Raw genomic sequence first — 18,186 nt, 5'->3', positions numbered from 1 at the left:
ATCTCAGGGGAAGGCTGTGGGCTGTGGTCAGGCACTGGGGGGCAGAGGCCCACTGGTTCTTTAAGGGTCTGCCCAGGGAACTGGCAGCCCCAGACTAAGATGTGGTTGTCCTGTGCCCCGGCTTCCCTCCTGGCTGCCAGCAGCTCTCGGGGTGTGGTCTCCAGTCTGACCCCCACGTGGCTATGAGGGCATTGTGCTCCCACTTGGTAGGGTTTGGGGCTTGGCAGATTCCCCCAGGGCTGTCCCCACCGAACCTGTGCTCTGGGGAGCTTCTGAGCAGCTTGGTTGGACGGTGTGCTGGCTGTGGTCGTGCCTTTGTGTGCACCAGCCAGCGCAGGAGCACTGATTCCAAGCCTTCATGAACTGCCCACCTGAGTTCAGTGATTCTGGGGTCGATGCCACAGTGCTTGATTGTTAGGTTGACCTATGCAGAGTTTTAGATTGAGTTAGAACTCAAAATAGCATCTTTTTTTTTTTTTAAGATTTTATTTATTCATGAGAGACACAGAGAGAGGCAGAGACACAGGCAGAGGGAGAAGCAGGCTCCAGGCTCCATACAGGGAGCCCGATGTGGGACTGGATCCCAGGACTCCAGGATCACAACCTGAGCCAAAGGCAGATGCTCAACCACTGAGCCACCCAGGTGCCCCAAAATAGCCTCTGTTTCAAGTGAACATTTGTACCTGTTTTTATGTGTTTGGTCATGGAACACCTGGAGGTGGCACGTGCAGTGGGTCACACCTCAGTGTAAGACTCCAGGATGGCCAAAATGAAGTGCGAGCGAGCAATGGTCCCTGTGCTCGGCCAACCTTGGGCGCCCAGACAGGGCTCTTTACCCAGCGTGTCCTCGCTTTCTCCGTGTGTGATCCACTTTCATTTCCAAATTAAACCTAATAACAAAACCCTGTGCTCACATCTGGGAGAGGAAATTAGCATGGTGGAGGCCACCTCCAGAGAGAGCACTGTCTGCCATCCTCACAGATGAAGGTTTTCTTCAAGTTGCGCAAAGCTAAGAGGACATGATTGGAGGCCAGGTGTGGCTGAGCCTACAGGTCCCCTCCCTGGCCCTCCGGCCGAGCCCCAACTCAGTCCTGTCTCACCCGTACCGCCTCTTTGAGCACTGCACATGTCACCTGACAGTGCAGTCCTTTTTTTTTTTTTTTTCCTGGCAGTGCAGTCCTATTGGTGCTCTGCTTCTGGGGGTTTTTGCAGATTTTAAGAATTTCCCTTGGAAAAAGGTGCCTTCTGTGCCCTGAGAGGATATAGCTCCTCGCTCAGGGGCCTTTCCCAGGATGCCTCTCCTCACAGCCCCTCTCCACAGAACCCCCTTCCTGGGGGTGCTCCCCAGAGCCTTATCCCGTCCATCAGTCACCCTGGGTGCAGAATCCTGAGACTGCATAGTCTTGGGAGTCAGGGATTTTTCCTGCTGGTGTCAGGCACTGGCTGCCGTTGGCTGCTCAGAAACATGTTAGAAGCAGAGAGCAGCCCCTGGGCAGGACTGAGGGACTGGGGGCATTTTGTGGGAAAGAGAGGCTATACCTGGGAGTTGCATGTTAGCATGCAGGTGGGCAGGAGTGCAGGTCCCTGAACTGGGCCCTGAAGGGATGACTCGGAGGCCACTGGCCCAAGCAGGACCTGCAGGGACAGTTGGCCTGCTGGGGGTCTGGCCGGTTGTGAGGAGCCACCACAGGATGCCCCTGCCCCAGTGTCAGAACCCCTGGCTGGCAGCCAGCAGGGCAGCTCTGGGGGGAGTGGGCCCTAACTTGGGATGGTGGGGGCTCCCCAACACCAACTGCACATCTGGCTGCTGTGATCCGGATGGAAATGCTTGCTGGTAATTTAGCTCATTCAGAAGTGCTTTCTCCCAAAGCTCTGTGTTGCTGACAATTTTTCCCATTGTGTGTGGGGTTGAGCTTCCCCCTCCCCCCGCCGCCTGCCGTGTTCTGGGATCACCCTGGGTGTCTCTTTGAAATCCAGAAACTCCTGAAAAGCTCTAAGTAGCTATTCACCAGCGAGGAAATGGCAGCGTGCCGGTTGCACGTGTGGCTCTATTTTGGGACCTGCGTGACGAGCATGTTCTGGTCCTGGGGGACCCGTGGCTGGGGTCGTGTTCTGCGGGCCGGGCCTCACTGCTCTGCCCTTTTGCCTTTCTTGTGCAGTGCCCGTGGGCTGGAGAAAGTCCGGCAGCAGCTCCAGGAGGAGGTCCGCCAGGTCAGCAGCCAGCTGTTGGAGGAGAGGAAGAAGCGGGAGACGCAGGAGGCCCTGGCACGGAGACTCCAGAAGCGAGTTCTGTTGCTGACAAAGGTACAGGGCATGGTGGGGGTGCCCAGGCTGGCCCTGCTCAAGAGGCCTGCCGTCCTGGCCAGCAGCTGCCAGCCCATCCCTTCCACGTCCAGACATAGTGTCTGGTTCCCAGGCACCCATGGCTCTTGAGATCACTAAGGGCACTTTTAACCACAGTGGTTTGTGTCCTGCTTCTTGATCAGTCAGGCTTGTGTGGAGCTGCTGCGCATCCCCCTCAGAGGACCATCAGCTTCCCTGCACCTAAAGTAGGTAGTTGTGGCGACTTTCTCATGCTGTGCTTTTATCCTGTCATGTTAGCAGGGTTCTAACAGCAGGGTTCTTCCTTAAACCCTGGGTGGTCTCTTTGAGACTCCGAGGGCCCAGGTGTGGGCCCCTTTCTGGATGGCTGTCCAGAGACCCAGTGCTCCTGGTGAGGGGTAGGGCTGGGGCTATGCCGACCCATGGGGCTCTGGCTCGCAGGCAGGGTCCACCCTGCTCTAGTCTGTGGGCAGGGGCAGTCTTCCCTTCCTTCAGCGACCCATGAGCCCAGGGTAAATGGCAGTGGGTCCGTGGCCTGTGGTCTGGAATGAAAACTGTCTTCCAGATCCAGATGCACTGGGCAGAATGTTCTTGTTCTCAGCCTTATATGTGGGGCTGGGATCTCTCTAATTGTCCTTGTCCTGAAGAGCTTCCGCTGTCTGGCTCAACAGTCTGCTGGAGCATGATTTGAGGTTGTCTGTGGGAGCTTGAGTGCTGAAGTTTCAGAAGACAGGAAGGAGAGAGCCTGAATCCATCCCTAGACGCTCTACAGGCACGGATGTCGGGTGTCCAGCTTGCTGGGCAAAGAAACTTCCTGTCTGCCCTGAACCCGACACTGTGTGGGCCGAGTGAGCTACGCCAGGGAATGGCAGTCCACCAGGGGGATTCCAGGAGTTGTGCCTCATGCTCTTTGCTTCTCAGACCTCCTGCTTATAGAGTCTTGAGAGGACAAGTCATATTTCAGCTACTAAAAGTCTGCCATTTTATGGCTTCTGCAGCACATTTCTTACCATGCCATGTTATCCCTGAAGAGGCTTGGCATCACATCACCCTGCGTCCAGGGGCTTCCCAGGTCAGGCTCAGCTGACCTCCGCACACCGGCCCCAGGCTGCCCCTGACATCCTGGCTCTGCAGGTGGCACTTGTGGGGGAGTTGTGCAGAATGCCCTCATGAACCACCTTTGGAACTTGGGCTGCCTTCTGAGAGAGAGAAGGACATGGTCCTTTTGCCTGGGTGCTTGTGGTTGGTTACAGCCTAGGGTATGGAGCTGCCATTTCCTGTGCTCCCATTTCTTCCTCCCTTCCTTCCCCAGCATGCACAGCGTGCCAGCAGGTCCTCTCTGCACAGATGTTGGGTCACGGTGGCCCTTTAGTGCTTACAGTCTAGTGGGACAGATAGCGACACACATATGCCATTTGTGCTGGAATTTTTTTTTTTAAGATTTATATTTTATTTTAGAGAAAGGATATACAGAAGGAGGGGCAGAGGGAGAGGGAGGAATCTCAAGCTGACTGCTCCCTGCTGAACACAGAACCTGATGCAGGGTTTGATCTCACAGCCTTGAGGTCATGAGCTGAACCGAAATGAGGAGCTGGCTGCCCAGCTGACCTAGATGTCCCGTGTGACGGAATTCTTGTTGGAGCGGAAGCCATAGCTGAGCTGAGGCCTGAGGGCTCAGTCTGAATGTCGCCTGCAGGATTTGGGGGAATGGGCACGAAGGTGCTGCTCGTGTCGGTCCAGACACGTGGGGACAGAGCGAGCAAGAGGTGGACAGCACAGCTGCCCAGAGGGCATGTCCTTGGCTTGGACAAGGGGCTGCATGTGGCCGGGGGATATTTGGACCTGATATTCTGTCAGTACAGGCGAGGCCAGGCTGCAGTCCCTGACATCATGGCCTTTCCCGGGGTGACAAGTGGGGGGACCTTCCTCGGTGACCTCAGAGAAGGTGCTCAGTCCCTCTGGATCCCCATTTTGCTGTCCTCGGAAGAAGCAGGGATATTGTGTGCCAGCCCAACTGGCTCCCGTGTGGATGATGCTGGCGAGGCCTGGGAAAGCCACGAAAGGAGGAAATGGAACAGAGGTCCCTGAAGAATCAAAGCCTGGGACCACCACACCATCTGGCAAGCCCACTTTGAGCATTGACTTGAAGGAAGTGGAATCTGTGTGGAACAGGTGTGTGTATCCCCACCGTCATGTGGCATCCTTCACGACAGCCTGGGTGCCTGCCAGTGGGTAAGTGTGCCGAGAAGAGATGGCATAGGGGCACAATGGAATATCGTTCAGCCATGAAAAAAGGAAATCCTGCCATTTGTGACAATGTGGTTGGACCTGGAGGGCATTGTCCTAATAAGTGAAATGTCAGAGAAGCATAAATACACTATGGTTTCACATGCAGAATCTTAAAACACTGAACTCATGGATACCGGAAACAAGTTGGTGGTTACTAGAGGCAGGGGCTATGGCTAGGAGAAATGAGTGGTGCTAGTCAAAAGGGACAAACTTCTAGTTGTAAGATAAGTTATAAAAGAAAAAATAGCAGCAACAGATGTGTCCCCTTGTCATGGGAGGCTCTGGGTCACCCCATGCTGTGGGGACGCAGCTCCCCATCTCCAACCAGTTGCCTCCACCTGGCCTCTCCACCCCGTGTGAGCTTGTGTCAGAGCTGCAAGTCTGCTTGGAAGTGGGGGCTGGTGGGTTCGGTGGTTGTGGCATGTGGACAGTGGGTATGTGGCCCTCTCAGGGAAGGGAGGCTTCAGGAGGTCTGTGGAGGGAGTATGGGATGAAGCTGGTTGGACAGGTTGGTGGTCACACTGGTGGAAAGCTTTGCTGGTGGCAGGGGTGTGTGTGGCTCACTTGACCCTCCTGAAGGTCTTAGTGAATGATAGGCCACTGGTGGCCTGAGCTCGGTGCCCTCTAGCAGTGGGCATGATGTGAGGCTTTCCTCCTGGTCACCTGGGGGACGGGCTCAGAGGAGACCCTGGAGGGAAAGGCTCTGGCCGTCAACATGACTTACCTGTGTGGACACGGATCTTATCTTGCTTGTGCCGCTTAGCTATGTCTGCCAGATCTATCCATCCACATGGTGGACTTGGGAGAAAGTCACTGTGCACAGCTACACCTTGAGTGTGGGGTTATGCCCCTCCCTGAGGGCAGAGCAGTTCCTGTTCTGAATTTTTCTGCATGAGATTCAACTCTCCTCCCTATTTATTCTTTAATTCAGCCATTTATTTATAGCAAATGGACTTGTAGATATTGACTTTAGAATTTGGTTTTAATCCAGCTACTTGATTTTATTGCTTTGGCCAATGGGAGTTCTTTCAGTTGAGCTCAGTGTGAGGGCTGAGCCCTTCATCCTTCCTCATCATCTGCTGCTGCTGCAGGTCCCTGGGCTCATCCCGAGCATCTCCTGCCCAGCCCTGTGCCAGCTGCTGCTCCAGGACTCTGCTCGCTTCTCTGCAGAATGGCGTGGGTGTGCTAGGTCTTTGTGGCCCTGTCAGCTCACAGCCAGAAAGTGTGTGTGTGTGTGTGTGTGTGTGTGTCCTGGCTTCTCTGTACAAGCACATCCATGAACATTTCCCTGTATCTTTTCCCAAGCTCCCATAAACCAGACGTGTTCATTTGGACAGGTCCCCTTCCAACCCACACGGTGTGGGTCATCCCAGCACCCCCAACTCCAACTCCCGGCATCCCTGACACTCTGATACCCCTCACCCAGTTGTTCCATGCTGTTAGCCCTGGGTGATGACTTTTTATATTTTTAGCTTTTTGTTTTGAAATAATTATAGATCATAGGAAGTTGCAAGGATAGCACAGAAGGGTTCCTTATATCCTTCACCGTTTCCCCAGTGCTTGTATTTTATGTAATTATGGTACCGCGATCTGATACTGGCACATGCGTGTGTATTTCTGTCTCGTTTTCACACATAGATTTGTGTTCCCACCACCGCCTGCAGGGTGCCACACGGCCTCACACATGCCCGGTCATGCCCACCTCACCTGCCCCACCACAGCCTTCACGTGGCAGCCACTCATCTGTTCTCTGTTAATAAAATTTTGTCCTTTCAAGAGCATGGTAAACATGGAATTGTACAGTGTGTGGCCTTTTGAGACTGGCTTTTCCACTCAGTGGATTGCCTCAATTTGCCTGGATTGTGCGAATGTCAGTAGGTAATTCCTCTTTGCGAATGAGCAGGACTGCACAACTCGGAGGGCGTTTACAGGTTTTGCTGTTACAAATACCCTTGCTAACGATGGTGCCCGGGGTTTTGGATGGCTGTGAGTTTTCATTCCTCTGAGTGGATGCCCAGGAGTGTGATTGTGGAACCCTGCATCAGCGACCCCTGAGAGCTGGGGACAGGCTGCTCCTTGCTGGACCGGGGGTGGTGGTCGGATGGCATGTCTGGGGCTGAGGCTCTGAGCTGGGTCTCCAGGCATAGGGCTTGGGACCCCAGGCCAGCACAGCTCTTCCTTATGTGAAGCCTGTGTTTGCCGGTTTTTTGTTGCTTCGGTCATGGCACCACAGCCGTGGCAGTGGACATGGCATGAGTGTGTCATCTCAGAGTTCTGGGCAGGCCCAGCTGCTTCCTGGTCCCCAGGCCCTAGCAGAATGCATCAAGGTGTCAGCTCCGCTCTTGTGGTGCAGTGGTCCCAAGGCTGTCAGGGAGAGTCTGTGCCCAGGGTCATTGGGCCTGTTGTGGAGTTCAGTTCTGTGGTTGTAGAACAGGGATCCTATTTGTGCCAGCTGTCCTTGCTAAGCACCTGCTCACATTCTTTCACAGGTTTTTCCTGTGGCCCCGCCGGCCCTGGGAGGGGGTGGAGGGTTGAGGCCCTGCCAAACTGCACATCTCTGTGACTTCCTTTTCTCCCTGCACTGGTGAAGTTCGCTGCTTCTCCAAGCTCTTGTGACTTGGTCAACCCAGGCAGCCTAATTCTCCGGCTTTAGGGTCCCCGTCTTTGTGTCTGCAGAAATCTCCTTGTCTTGCCGGGTGACCATGTTCCATCATGGCCTACCATATGTGCTGTCAAGGAGAGGGTGCTATTGACACCAAGACCTGGAAACTCAGACACCTATAGACAGGCATCACAATGTAGGGAGTGGTCCTGCTGGGATAGGGTGGACGAGGGTGTGGGGGCGGGGGACATGTGCCACCCAGAAGGGGTAGTCTGGCCCCCCTCTAGCCTCTGTGTGCCACAGGAACTGTGAGTCCAAGAGCAGTCAGCACCCCTTACTCAGAGTGCTCCCATTCACAGATCTCATGTGAGTTGAGCAGGTGTGCTTATTCTGTGTGTTGGGAGGTCAGGGGACAGGTGCAGTGCTCAGAGAAGCTGTTGCTGTGCACAGGGCCAGTTGGTCCCTCTGGAAAGACCTGCCCATTGGCTATCAGCAGGTATGAGAAGAGCCTTCCTGTCACCTAGCACAGAGGCCACACTGCTCTTCTCTCTTCTCCATTTTAGTAGGAGTGCTGCTGATGGCTGCGAGCCCTCTGTTTGCTGAGACCCTGGGGTTCTAATATGTACCCTCCCCCAGGTTAGAGTCCTGGTTGCAGATCCCTGTCAAAGCCCGCACCTCCTGGCAGGAGCTGTGGGTATAACCCCCACCCATGGAGGCCATGCTCAGACTGCACCCTTCCTTCGTGAGGTTTTGGCCTGGCTTTCTTTCAGGTATTTGCTGTCCTGCAAGGTTACTGCTCCGTCCCAAGCCAGGAAATTTCCATTCTCCCTGGCTCAGCAGGTTGGAAGCCGATGGCCCTTCCTGGCCTAATTCCGTCTGCACCCCAACCCGCTGCACTCATGGGCCTTGCTGAGTCCGGGAAAGAGTGGGTATTGATTGCCTGGTGCTGACTGATGCCTTAGACTGTTGCTCAAAGGCACGTTCCCGATGGGTCGATAGCAATCTCCCGCACAGCCCTAGGTCCGGCTCTCAGGGACCTGTCTCTTCCGCCAGCGTGGTTATGAAGCTGTTCATCAGCTGTTGGCATGGGGGTGTGGCTGGTTTGCCGCTTGGTACTCAGCGCCAGGTACATGGCCACAATGTGTCCACCTTTGGAATAATAACCCTGTGAGCTTTGCAGCATGTCAGACACCAGCCAGGTGTGCTTCCTCCTCAGGGTGCCTCCAAGGTGGTGGTTCTCCGGCTAGCAGGTGTTTGCTGGTCTTTCCCTGTCCTTGCAGAGGAGAGACCCCCCCCCCCCCCGGCCACTGCCTACCTGGAGCAGAGCTGTGTGTGCAGTGCTCCTGCCGCCAACTGCGGCTCTGTGCCAGGCCTGCTACAGGCCTGCTGGTGGGGCTCTGGGCACCTGTGTGCCATCGAGGGTCCTATTTGTGTGCTTGACATTTCAGCATACAGCGTTTGGAGTGTGTGGTTTTATTTTGAGACCTTATTAAGCGGCTCCAGTCTAAGGGTTTAATTGTTACTGATAGCTGAGAGTGTAATCACCTTGGTAAAATACCATGACTATTTTAAGCAATTGAAAATTGGCTTCCAGAACTGGGTGAACACAAACCATTTTCCTATTTGAAATGAGCTATTTCCAGTGTGCCCCTAATATTCCACAATATGGTTATAGAATTTTGTTATTTATAGAACCTCAGCAGTAAAAGCTAACTTTTTAGTAAGAAATTAAAAAAACAAATGGAAGTAGAAGCTTCCCTTAACTCTTTTTTCTATATCTTAACTGTTCCCCTATTTTGTATTCTATAGTGGAGGTGTTTTGGAGAGGAGGACGCAGATCACTGGTGTCTTACTTACTACCTTGGGGATCAGAGTGCATGGTTTGGTAGTGATGATGTCTCACCCTTGAAAGATCCCTGAGTAGGGTGGTGGTCCTCACGGGGGGGCTAGGTGAGTGGTGGCCCTGGTGGGGTACAGGTCCTAGGGGTGGATGGGTGGTGGTCCTGGTGGGGTGTAGGTCCTGGTGGTGGGGGTGGTGGGAGTCCTGGCTGGGGGGCATGCAGGTGGCTGTGCACAGTAGGGGGCTTGAAGTACTCCTGGGGGCGAGTGGGTGGTGGCTTCCTCTGTGTTGGGCATGGTAGGGTGTGGAGTGCTGGCTGGCAAGAGGATGTCCACCACGCTCAGTGTCAGTGGGGCTGCAGCTGTTTGGCAGACACCAGCCCCCATGGATGCCCCTGGGTCTGCACCAGAACCCGTGTCTCTGGCTTCAGTCCTTCTCTGGTGGGCTGTAAGGGTGCCACACTATTATTTGGGCCCACTGGTGCTCAGTGAGGTTGGCCCTGCATTTAGGGGCTGTTTTTCCTTCTCTTCTGGAGTTCTCTTCATATTCTGATCATGAATCTCTTATTGGAGACCTGTACGACCACGTCTCTCATCTACACCATGCTGCCTTTCTCTTAACTGTGTCCATTGACAAGTAGCAACTTTTAATGTTAGTGCAGACCAGCTTACTGATTCTGTTATGTTAGGTTGGTGCTTTCTGAGCCTTGGTGAACTCGATGGATGTGATCTTTGCTACCAAAGTCATGGAAATAGCTATTCTCTTCTAACTGCTTTATTGTCTCATCTTCTATAGATTGATGTTTGGGTGTGACAGGAGGTAGGTGTCAGGATCATATTCCCCCAGATGTTAATTGGATTTACACTGGTGATCATCTTGCCACATATACAAACACCCGGTTGTTGGGTTGTATGCCTACACCTACACTGTGTATCAATTACCCCTCACTTAAAATTCTTAGATTATTTTTTCCTCTTTCCTTTGACTATGCAGTAGACCTAGCAACATTTTTTGAGAGACCAGCCCTTTCCCGTGGACTGTCACAAGGCCTTTGCTACTTATCGCAGGCTGTTCATGGACAGGCCAGCTCTGAGTTCTCTCTTCTCTTCCATTGCCTCTTCTTGTCTCTGTTCACCCTACCACCTTGTCTTCATTATTACAGCTTTATGTGTCAGTATCTGTGAACCTTCAAATTTGTTCTTTAAGATTCTTTGGCTAATTTTGGTCTTCACATATCCTCCTACATTTCAGGATCTGTCCATTTACATGAAAAACTGCTGGAACATGATAAGGATTACAATGAATTTGTAAATCAGTATCAGTTTGGGAAGATGTGACACCACACATTATCTTCTGAAGGAGAACATCCCATGTTAGATGCATGTTATTAGACATTTTCCCAAGTATTTTCTGTTTTCAGTGCAGCTTTAATGGCATTTCTGAGGACTTGTATCCCATGTATGTTACTGGTGTGTGGAAATGCAGTCAGGTTTTGGCTGCTGCCCCTGCGCACGGTAGTCTTGCTAAACTCGCTTCTTGGAAAGCAGCTCCAGCAGAGGGGAGCCCGGCCTCTGTGAATAACACAGCTGACCTCTTCCTTTCTGGCCCTCATGCCTTTCCTTTTTTTCTTTCCTGTCTTCTTTCCGGGACCATTAGTCGACTTGTCACTCAGAAGTGATGCTGGCAGTGTCCTTCTCTCACGCAGGTCAGGAAGCTTCGGTAATTTGCCACTGAGGACGACATGTGCTATTTGTTTCTTGTAGATAACTGTTTATTGAATTAATGCAATCCCTTATTTGTGTGCCCAATATGGGGCTTGAACTCATGACCCAGAGATCAAGGGCTGCATATTCCAGCAACTGAGCCACCTGGGCACCCCTATTTATTGTTTTCTAAGAATTTTATAAAAAATGCCTACCCCATCAATTTTGATGTGGGTTATTTTTATTACTGTTCTGTTCCAAGTATTTTCTCATAGTCTCTTTGGATTTGTAAAAGCTGACCTTCAAGCAAAGTGTCCCGTGCTCAGAGTCACAGTGCAGGCAGATGGAATGCTGGGAAAGAATGGAAAGAACCCATACCTACTCACCTGTTCCTTTGCTGTCTTGTCCCATAGATCCTGGCGGAGTGAGTCCTGCATGCTGGGCTCTGTGCTGGGCACTTCTGGGGCTGAACAACTACTGGGTCCATGCTCCAAACCCAAGGGGCCAGACCAGATTAGTGAGAGCCTGGGACCACTGCTGTGGCAACTTTGCTGAGCTCTGGAGGCCACTAGGGAAGGAGCCCTGGGTGAACCTCCTGTGCTGGAGTCTGGTCAGTGGGTTTGGGTTTTTGTTTTCTTTGTTGAATAACTATAGATCTGTAGGAAGTTGTGAAGCCAGTGGGACCAGGTTCTGTGTGTCTTTCCCCCAGCTTCTGCCCTGGAAACATCTCCCATGCTTATAGTGCAGTATCAGGCATTTGACGCATATGTGTTTGTGTGTGTATGTGTATGTTTGGGGGTGGGGAGGTGGGTTCTGTGTCACATTAGCACATGTGTAGATTCAGGGAACCACCACTGCCAGAGAGACCTTCTGCATGGTGCCACAAAAGCAAGCACAGCCACTCCACTATCTCCTATATTCTGTTTTCCATCTCTGCTAATTTTGGTATTTCAATGATATTATGTAAATAAAATGATACAGTATATGACATATTAACATTTTTATGTTTTTGAATTAATAGACTTTTTTTTAAAGCTGTTTATGTTTATAAAAAAAATTAAGGGGAAAGTACAGACTTGCCTTGTGCCTCTTCTCCTGCCTCAAAATAGGCTCTTATGCTGTTCACACCCTGCATCAGTTAGGTACATTTGGTACGATCCAAGAACCATTGCTGTTCCATTATTTCTAACTAAAGTCTGTGGCTCATGGTAGGGCTGGCTCTCAGTGTTGTGCATTCTGTGATTTTACAAATGTAAGATGTCATGTATGCACCCCTGTGGTGTCACCTCACAGAATGCTGTCCCTGCCCTAAAACCACTGTGCCCTACATGCCCACCCTTCTTCTCTCCTCCTGAAGCCCGGGTAGCCACTGACCTTTCCCCATCTCCGTAGTTGTGACTTTTCCAGAATGTCCTACAGTTGGGGTCATAGGTGTGCAGCCTTTCTGGACTAGCTTCTTTTACCAACAGTATGTTTTCAGGGTTCTGCCATGTCTGTCATGGCTTGATGGCTCATTTCTCTTTAGCACTGGACATAACAGTTTACCTGCATGCTCCCTTAACGAGGGGCATCTTGATGCTTCCAGGTCTTGGCAGCTTTGAAGGAAGTGACTGTACATACTTGTGTGCAGGTTTTTGTGTTGATGCATAATTTCAACTTCAATATCTGGATCACAAAGAGTATGTTTTGCTTCAAATGCTTTTAACACCAGTGCTTCCTCCAGAAAGCTGTGTCAAAGTCCTATGAGGTGGGAGTGTTGCCGTGTTCCTGAAGGTGCAGGAGGGAATGACCTTGAGACTGGAGCTGTGTGGGTGGGTCTGGCTCCTGCTCTGGCCTCCTGCTGGTGACCTCTGCCTCCCGGCCCCCCTCCTTGAACAGGTCTTGGGCCATTTTACCTCTGAGCTTGTAATTGGATGTGTATAAGCCCAGGGCACTTGTCTGCTTTTCATGGGCAACTGTGTGGGTTAACTGAGGTGACACCAAAGGGGACTAGGGTCCTGAGAGGAGGACCCCTGGGCAGGGAGAAGCACAGTGGGGGAGGAGCACAGTTGAGGGAGGAGCCCTGGGCAGGGAGGAGCACTGTGTGGGGGGGGGAGGGGAGGGGGCGAAGCTCAGTGTGGGAGGATCCCTAGGTGGGAAGGAGCTCAGTGTTGGGGGGGGCGGGGGGGATTTCAGTGTGGGAGGAGCACAGTGTATGTGAGAGAGAGCAGTGGGGGGAGAAGTCCTAGGCAGGGAGGAGTGCAGTGGAGGGGAGCACAGTATGAAGGAGGAGCACAATGGGGGGAAAATAGTAGGGAGAGGAACATGGTGGGGAGGAGTGCATTGGGGGGAGGAGCATAGTGTGAGGGGAGGAGCCTTGGGTGGAGAGGAGCCCTGGATGGGGAGGAGCCCAGGGCAGAAAGCAGATTCTGATTGTACTCCACTGGCTGTCACTGCAGGGTCCCTTTGCAATAGCAGCTGTCCCACGCCTGAGCTCAGGTGGATTGCTGACAGCTGGACAGCATGGCCTCTTACCTCAGTGAAAAGCAGATTATGTCTGTTTCTCTCCCAAAAGAACTTTAATGGCAGCTGCTTTTGATCCACGTCTTCATCTTCATCCTTTGTCCTTCAGAGCCCACAAGTTTCCTAATCTTATTAAAAGGATTTCTCTTGTACACCTTCCTTTTTGATGCTGAAAATTCCTGGGCTTTGGTAGCATAGAAGGCAAGGCTGAGAGCGCCCAGCCCCTGCTCTGTCTCCTGAGAACCAGCATGCCATGGAAGCGCCTGGCTTGTGTCTGTCTCAGAGTGAGTGCTCTTGGGTGTGCTCACTCTGCACCTGTCCCCACCCTCCGCCCGAAGCCAGCCCCCACACAAGCTTCATTCTGCACAGTGATCTGTGCTCCATGTGGAGATGCAGAGCACATTTTCTCTTGACATGTGTGTAAGTCTGAAACGGTCCTGGGGGGCCTTGGAGATAGGCAGGGACGCACCTGGTTTGTGCAGCTGGTTGGTGCTGTTAGGTACCATCTGTTTTCAGCCTTCTGTCGGTGATGGTGGGGAGGATGCAGTTCCAGCTGTTATCGTTGGACCGAAGCTGCTATTGGAGTCATGGTCATTTCTGAGTAGTAAGGGTCACTAAGCCACAGCATGTCCATGCTGTCCTACTCTGGGACCTGCATCGTTAGGGTTTCCCATCCACACATGTGCCCTTACTGATGTCCTGGGTCTACTGACCTGGTACATGGTTTGGGGGCCTTGCCATGCCCCTGTCTCTGTGACGAGATGAGGAGGCTGAGGAGCTGGATGGTGACCAGGTGGGGCTGTACCCTGGCCTTCTCTGCTGTCCTCCTTCTCTCTGTCCTGATGCCCAGCCTGTCCTCCCCAGGCAAGACTTCGGGAGCTCTCACTAGGTCTGCGGGAGCTCTGGATCTTTGGTGTAGGTGGATTTTACAGGGCTGTGGTTGGCTCCTGGGTGGGCTGAGAGGAGTGCTGACAACACGGGGGGTGACATTAGACACATAGTGTAGCCAGGCAGTGTGCTGGGTATGCCCCTTATCACTCCCACCTCCTCGTGTTAGAGACGAGGGCACTGTAGACCAGAGAGGTTAAGTCATCCCAGTGACTCTGCACTGCCCCTTGGGAGGGCACGAGTCGGTCCTTTAGGGTGGAGTTCCTCTGTGTGCCTCCAGATCAGGTTGGATCTTGTGAAAAATACAGAGTTTGAGCAAGTGGCCCTGGGAAGGACCTAAGATCCTGCCTGTCTGTTCAGCTCCCAAATGGTCCCTGGGCTGTGGGTCAGTGGACATTGTTGAATAGCAGCAAGTCCAGTCCATTTCAGAGCTAGTGTAATGGGACCTGATTGACCAGGCCCGGGGTTGTGCCGCAGAGACATTGTGCACCGTGGTGACACCTGTTTTTATGTACAGTGCCCAGACAGATGGCTGGTCCTTGGCATTGCTGATTAGGTCTCTGCAGATGTCTCAGGCCCCCCCACTGTACACATCGGTCCTGGTCCTTGTCACACGCTGCTCTCTTCTAGTGAGTGTAGTGCTGTTCCCCCTGCATCCCCTCTACCTCCCAGAGGAGCACCCTTCCTGCTGAGTTTGTTTATCTGTTTCCCCATTGGTGCCTGTCCTGCTATCCCCACACCTGCACCTGCTGTCCTGCCGAGGCTGGTAGCTCTTGAGGGGCAGGATCCGTGCTGTACTTCCTCCCTGCCTTTGTCATGGAGCCTCACACCCACTAACTGGGGAATGGCAGGAGGTTGGCTCTGCTGCCCCAATGATCTCAGAACTCAGCAGCAGTCTGCAGAATGGAGTTGGTGGCTCTTTTGTGAGTCAGGGGTCTCAGAGCCCCCAACTGCCATGGAGAGGGCCTGGGCGATGATTCACACCCTTTAAATTCAGGTTCAGATTTCGACCTTCCTCTCTTCTTTTCTTTTCTTTTCTTTTCTTTTCTTTTCTTTTCTTTTCTTTTCTTTTCTTTTCTTTTCTTCTTTTCTTTTCTTTCTTTCTTTTTCTTTCTCTTCTCTTCTCTTCTCTTCTCTTCTCTTCTCTTCTCTTCTCTTCTCTTCTCTTCTCTTTCTATGCCTCCTTTAACTTTTGCCTGATCCTCAAAAAAAAAAAAAAAAAAAAAAAAAAAAACCCTGGAGTTGGGCAGTGCATGTCACCCAGCCCGTGATTTCTAATTTAACATTTGTTTTGCTTAGCTTGGCAGCCTTCCTCTTCCCACAGAGAGGTGAGATCCTCTTTGCTTTAAAATTTAATTTTGAGGTGTTAATATATTGTCCTTTCAGGTTACCTTTTTAGGCTGATATTTCTCTTACATCCATCGAGGTAAAATAGTGCACCTGTTTTATTATGGGAGCACGCCATTTGTACAGTTGTTAGAAGGTCCGTCTTGTCATCACTGTCACTGAGTCACATACCAAGGGGGCAGCTGGAACCAGGTTGAGGCAGAAGAAACACTCCTAGAGAGAAAAGCAACTTTAGGAAATGTAATGAAATTAAAACAAAATGCCTGTTTCCTCTCCAATTTGATGTTTATTAAGATAGAGTTTGGGAGGATGTGGAGGGGTGGCACATGTAGCTTCCCCCAGCCACTGCTGCGGGTGGGCTGGAAAGGATTGACTGGAGGGGTTGAGAGGAGAGGACAGCTGAGCCTTCTTGTTTCTCACTTGTGGGAACAGCGCCAGCCTGGCACCCATGGCCTCAAGGCCCTGCTATAGGGGCTCCAACCCCCAAGGGACCTTCCCCTCCCAGCCCTAGGATTGGGATTCAGAGAAGCTCACCTACCTTCCTCCCCACCTTCCACACATCCTTAGGAGAGACTGCAACCCTGAAGTCCCAGCCCGTGCTGGTATCCTGGGCTTCAGAACTCTCTGCCTTAGGGGTGAGCCTGGGTGGGTGTAGGCTGTGTGACCTGGTAGTGCCTTCACCAAGAACCATGAGTTTGGGGAGGCAGGGTGGGAGGTGCTCACAGTCCCAGGGCAGCCTGGCCATCAGGCCCATGTAGCTAGTTCCTTCGTGGCAGTCTCCATGACATAGTTGATCAGAAGCCCTTTGCTTTCCTTTGGCTAGGGCTGATTGCCTGTGGCACCATTTCATGATAACAGATTAAATCTGAACAGTCTAAAAAGGACATCGCTGGTAACTCCTGTCCCTTGGGGGGGGGGGGCACGAGTCAGTCTTTTAGGATCTAATTTATGCCCATTGCATAGGACCATTGGTCCCTGATCACTGGCTCCCTAGCTGCCTGGGCCCTGCACCTTCTCCTCCTGGTACATCCTCATTGTGCCCCACCTGGAATGTGCTTTGTGGGATGGGGCAAGGTGGACATCCTGCCTCCCATCCTTTGTGCTTCCTGGACTTTCCACTTCTGCAGGCCTCGGGGCCTTTGCTGGTGCTTCTCCCTGGTTCTCTGGCTCTCAGCCTCCCCAGCTGCTTGGCTCACTTGTCCTCTTTGTCTCTCCTGAGAGAGATGGGCCTTTTCTGTTTGGTTCATCAGCATTTAGCTGTAGGAGGCTCTTCATGTATAGTAGGCACTCAGGAAATATCTGTTAAATGTTCATTGGACCAGAGAGGGTGACTTGGCTCAGAGCCCGTGATAGGTGAGAGGAAGCATCCCACCTCTGCTCCCTGTCTCCTGTCCCTACTCACTGTCTTTGCCTACGAGTGGCCTCCTCCCGCCTCCATTTGGGCACTTGTGCTGTGCCCTATGTGTACAAGCGCTCACTGCCTCTGCCAGCAGTCTCCTGAGACAGGCATTCCTGCCTGCCACCAGATGGGTGTTTGGGGCCATCAAAAGTGCTTGCAGCGAGATCGTGGATACATACATGTCTGTATTGGATGCTGTGACTTAAAACTAGCAACTTGGAAAATGATGTCTTTTCCCCCCAACAGTGAAGGTTAAAAGGATGGCAGCTCCCAGTGGCAGAGGGGGGATGATTGTTAAAGGGAGTTGATGCCCAGGGCAGGGACAGGGTTTTGCCCCAGGAGTGCAGGGCTTGGACATGCACCTTCTTCCTCCCAGTCCTGGGAGTGGCCTGTGTGGTACAGCGGAGCTGGATGCCTTGGTTTCAGCCTGGTTCCCCCACCTGTTCTCTGGAGCACACCTGCAGGCTGCTCTCTGTCCTGTCCATTGCCTCCCTCCAGCGCGATCATCTTGGGGCCCTCCTGGGGCCACCTAGGGCTCTCCTTCACTGTTTTCTTGACTTCTTGACTGCACATGTGCAAGAGGTTTGCTATGTGCATGCCAACATGTGCATATCCACTTGAAAAGCATGTATGTGATCTATGGTTAATGATGAAGTGTTAAGTAATTGAATCTGTGTATAATTACTTAGAAAGCTTTTAAAAATAAAATTGAGGGATCCCTGGGTGGCGCAGCGGTTTGGCGCCTGCCTTTGGCCCAGGGCGCGATCCTGGAGACCCGGGATCGAGTCCCATGTCGGGCTCCCGGTGCATGGAGCCTGCTTCTCCCTCTGCCTGTGTCTCTACCTCTCTCTCTCATGTGTGCCTATCATAAATAAAAAAAAATAATAATAATAATAAAAAAAATAAAATTGATAAAAATTAGTATAGTATCTCTCTGGATTGTCTTGTGCATACCCTGGGTTGCAGGCTCCCTGCATGGAGGTGACCATGGGGTCATCCTGCCTGAAGGGTACCCAACCATGGTGGAGGAGCCAGGCCTTGGCCATCAGACAGGCCTGGTGGCTGCCTGGTTGCTGCCATCGCTTACACTGTTCTCTAAGGGGACACAGACAGCTTCCTCTCAGATGTCCCCTGTATGCTGTCCATCTCTGTGTATCCTCATTTTGATGCTTCCTCCTCTGAGTCTGGCCGCCTACTCAGGCAAGTGCCCGGTGCTGGTGGGGCAGGGATGCTGTGGTCACCAGCCTTGGCTTGATTTCTTAGATGTCTTTATGCCAACAGATGAAACCTCAGC

General features: G+C 52.2%; 1 protein-coding gene across 3 annotated transcripts in view; it reads left to right on the top strand.

Moving 5' to 3' along the window:
• The window catches only part of MAD1L1 (mitotic arrest deficient 1 like 1), a 347,835-nt gene that overhangs the window by 140,524 nt on the left and 189,125 nt on the right, over window positions 1-18,186 (top strand). For all 3 annotated transcript variants that reach the window (XM_055340060.1, XM_055340059.1, XM_055340058.1), the window contains one exon: window positions 2,160-2,304. In XM_055340060.1, the coding sequence (XP_055196035.1) occupies window positions 2,160-2,304 (145 nt within the window). The remainder of the gene's footprint in view (window positions 1-2,159; window positions 2,305-18,186) is intronic.

The sequence above is a fragment of the Nyctereutes procyonoides genome, unplaced genomic scaffold (genome assembly GCF_905146905.1).
Source record: "Nyctereutes procyonoides isolate TBG_1078 unplaced genomic scaffold, NYPRO_anot_genome, whole genome shotgun sequence".
Lineage (NCBI taxonomy): Eukaryota > Metazoa > Chordata > Mammalia > Carnivora > Canidae > Nyctereutes > Nyctereutes procyonoides.
Note: the sequence above shows the minus strand (reverse complement) of the source record. Positions and strands in the feature narration are given on the sequence as shown.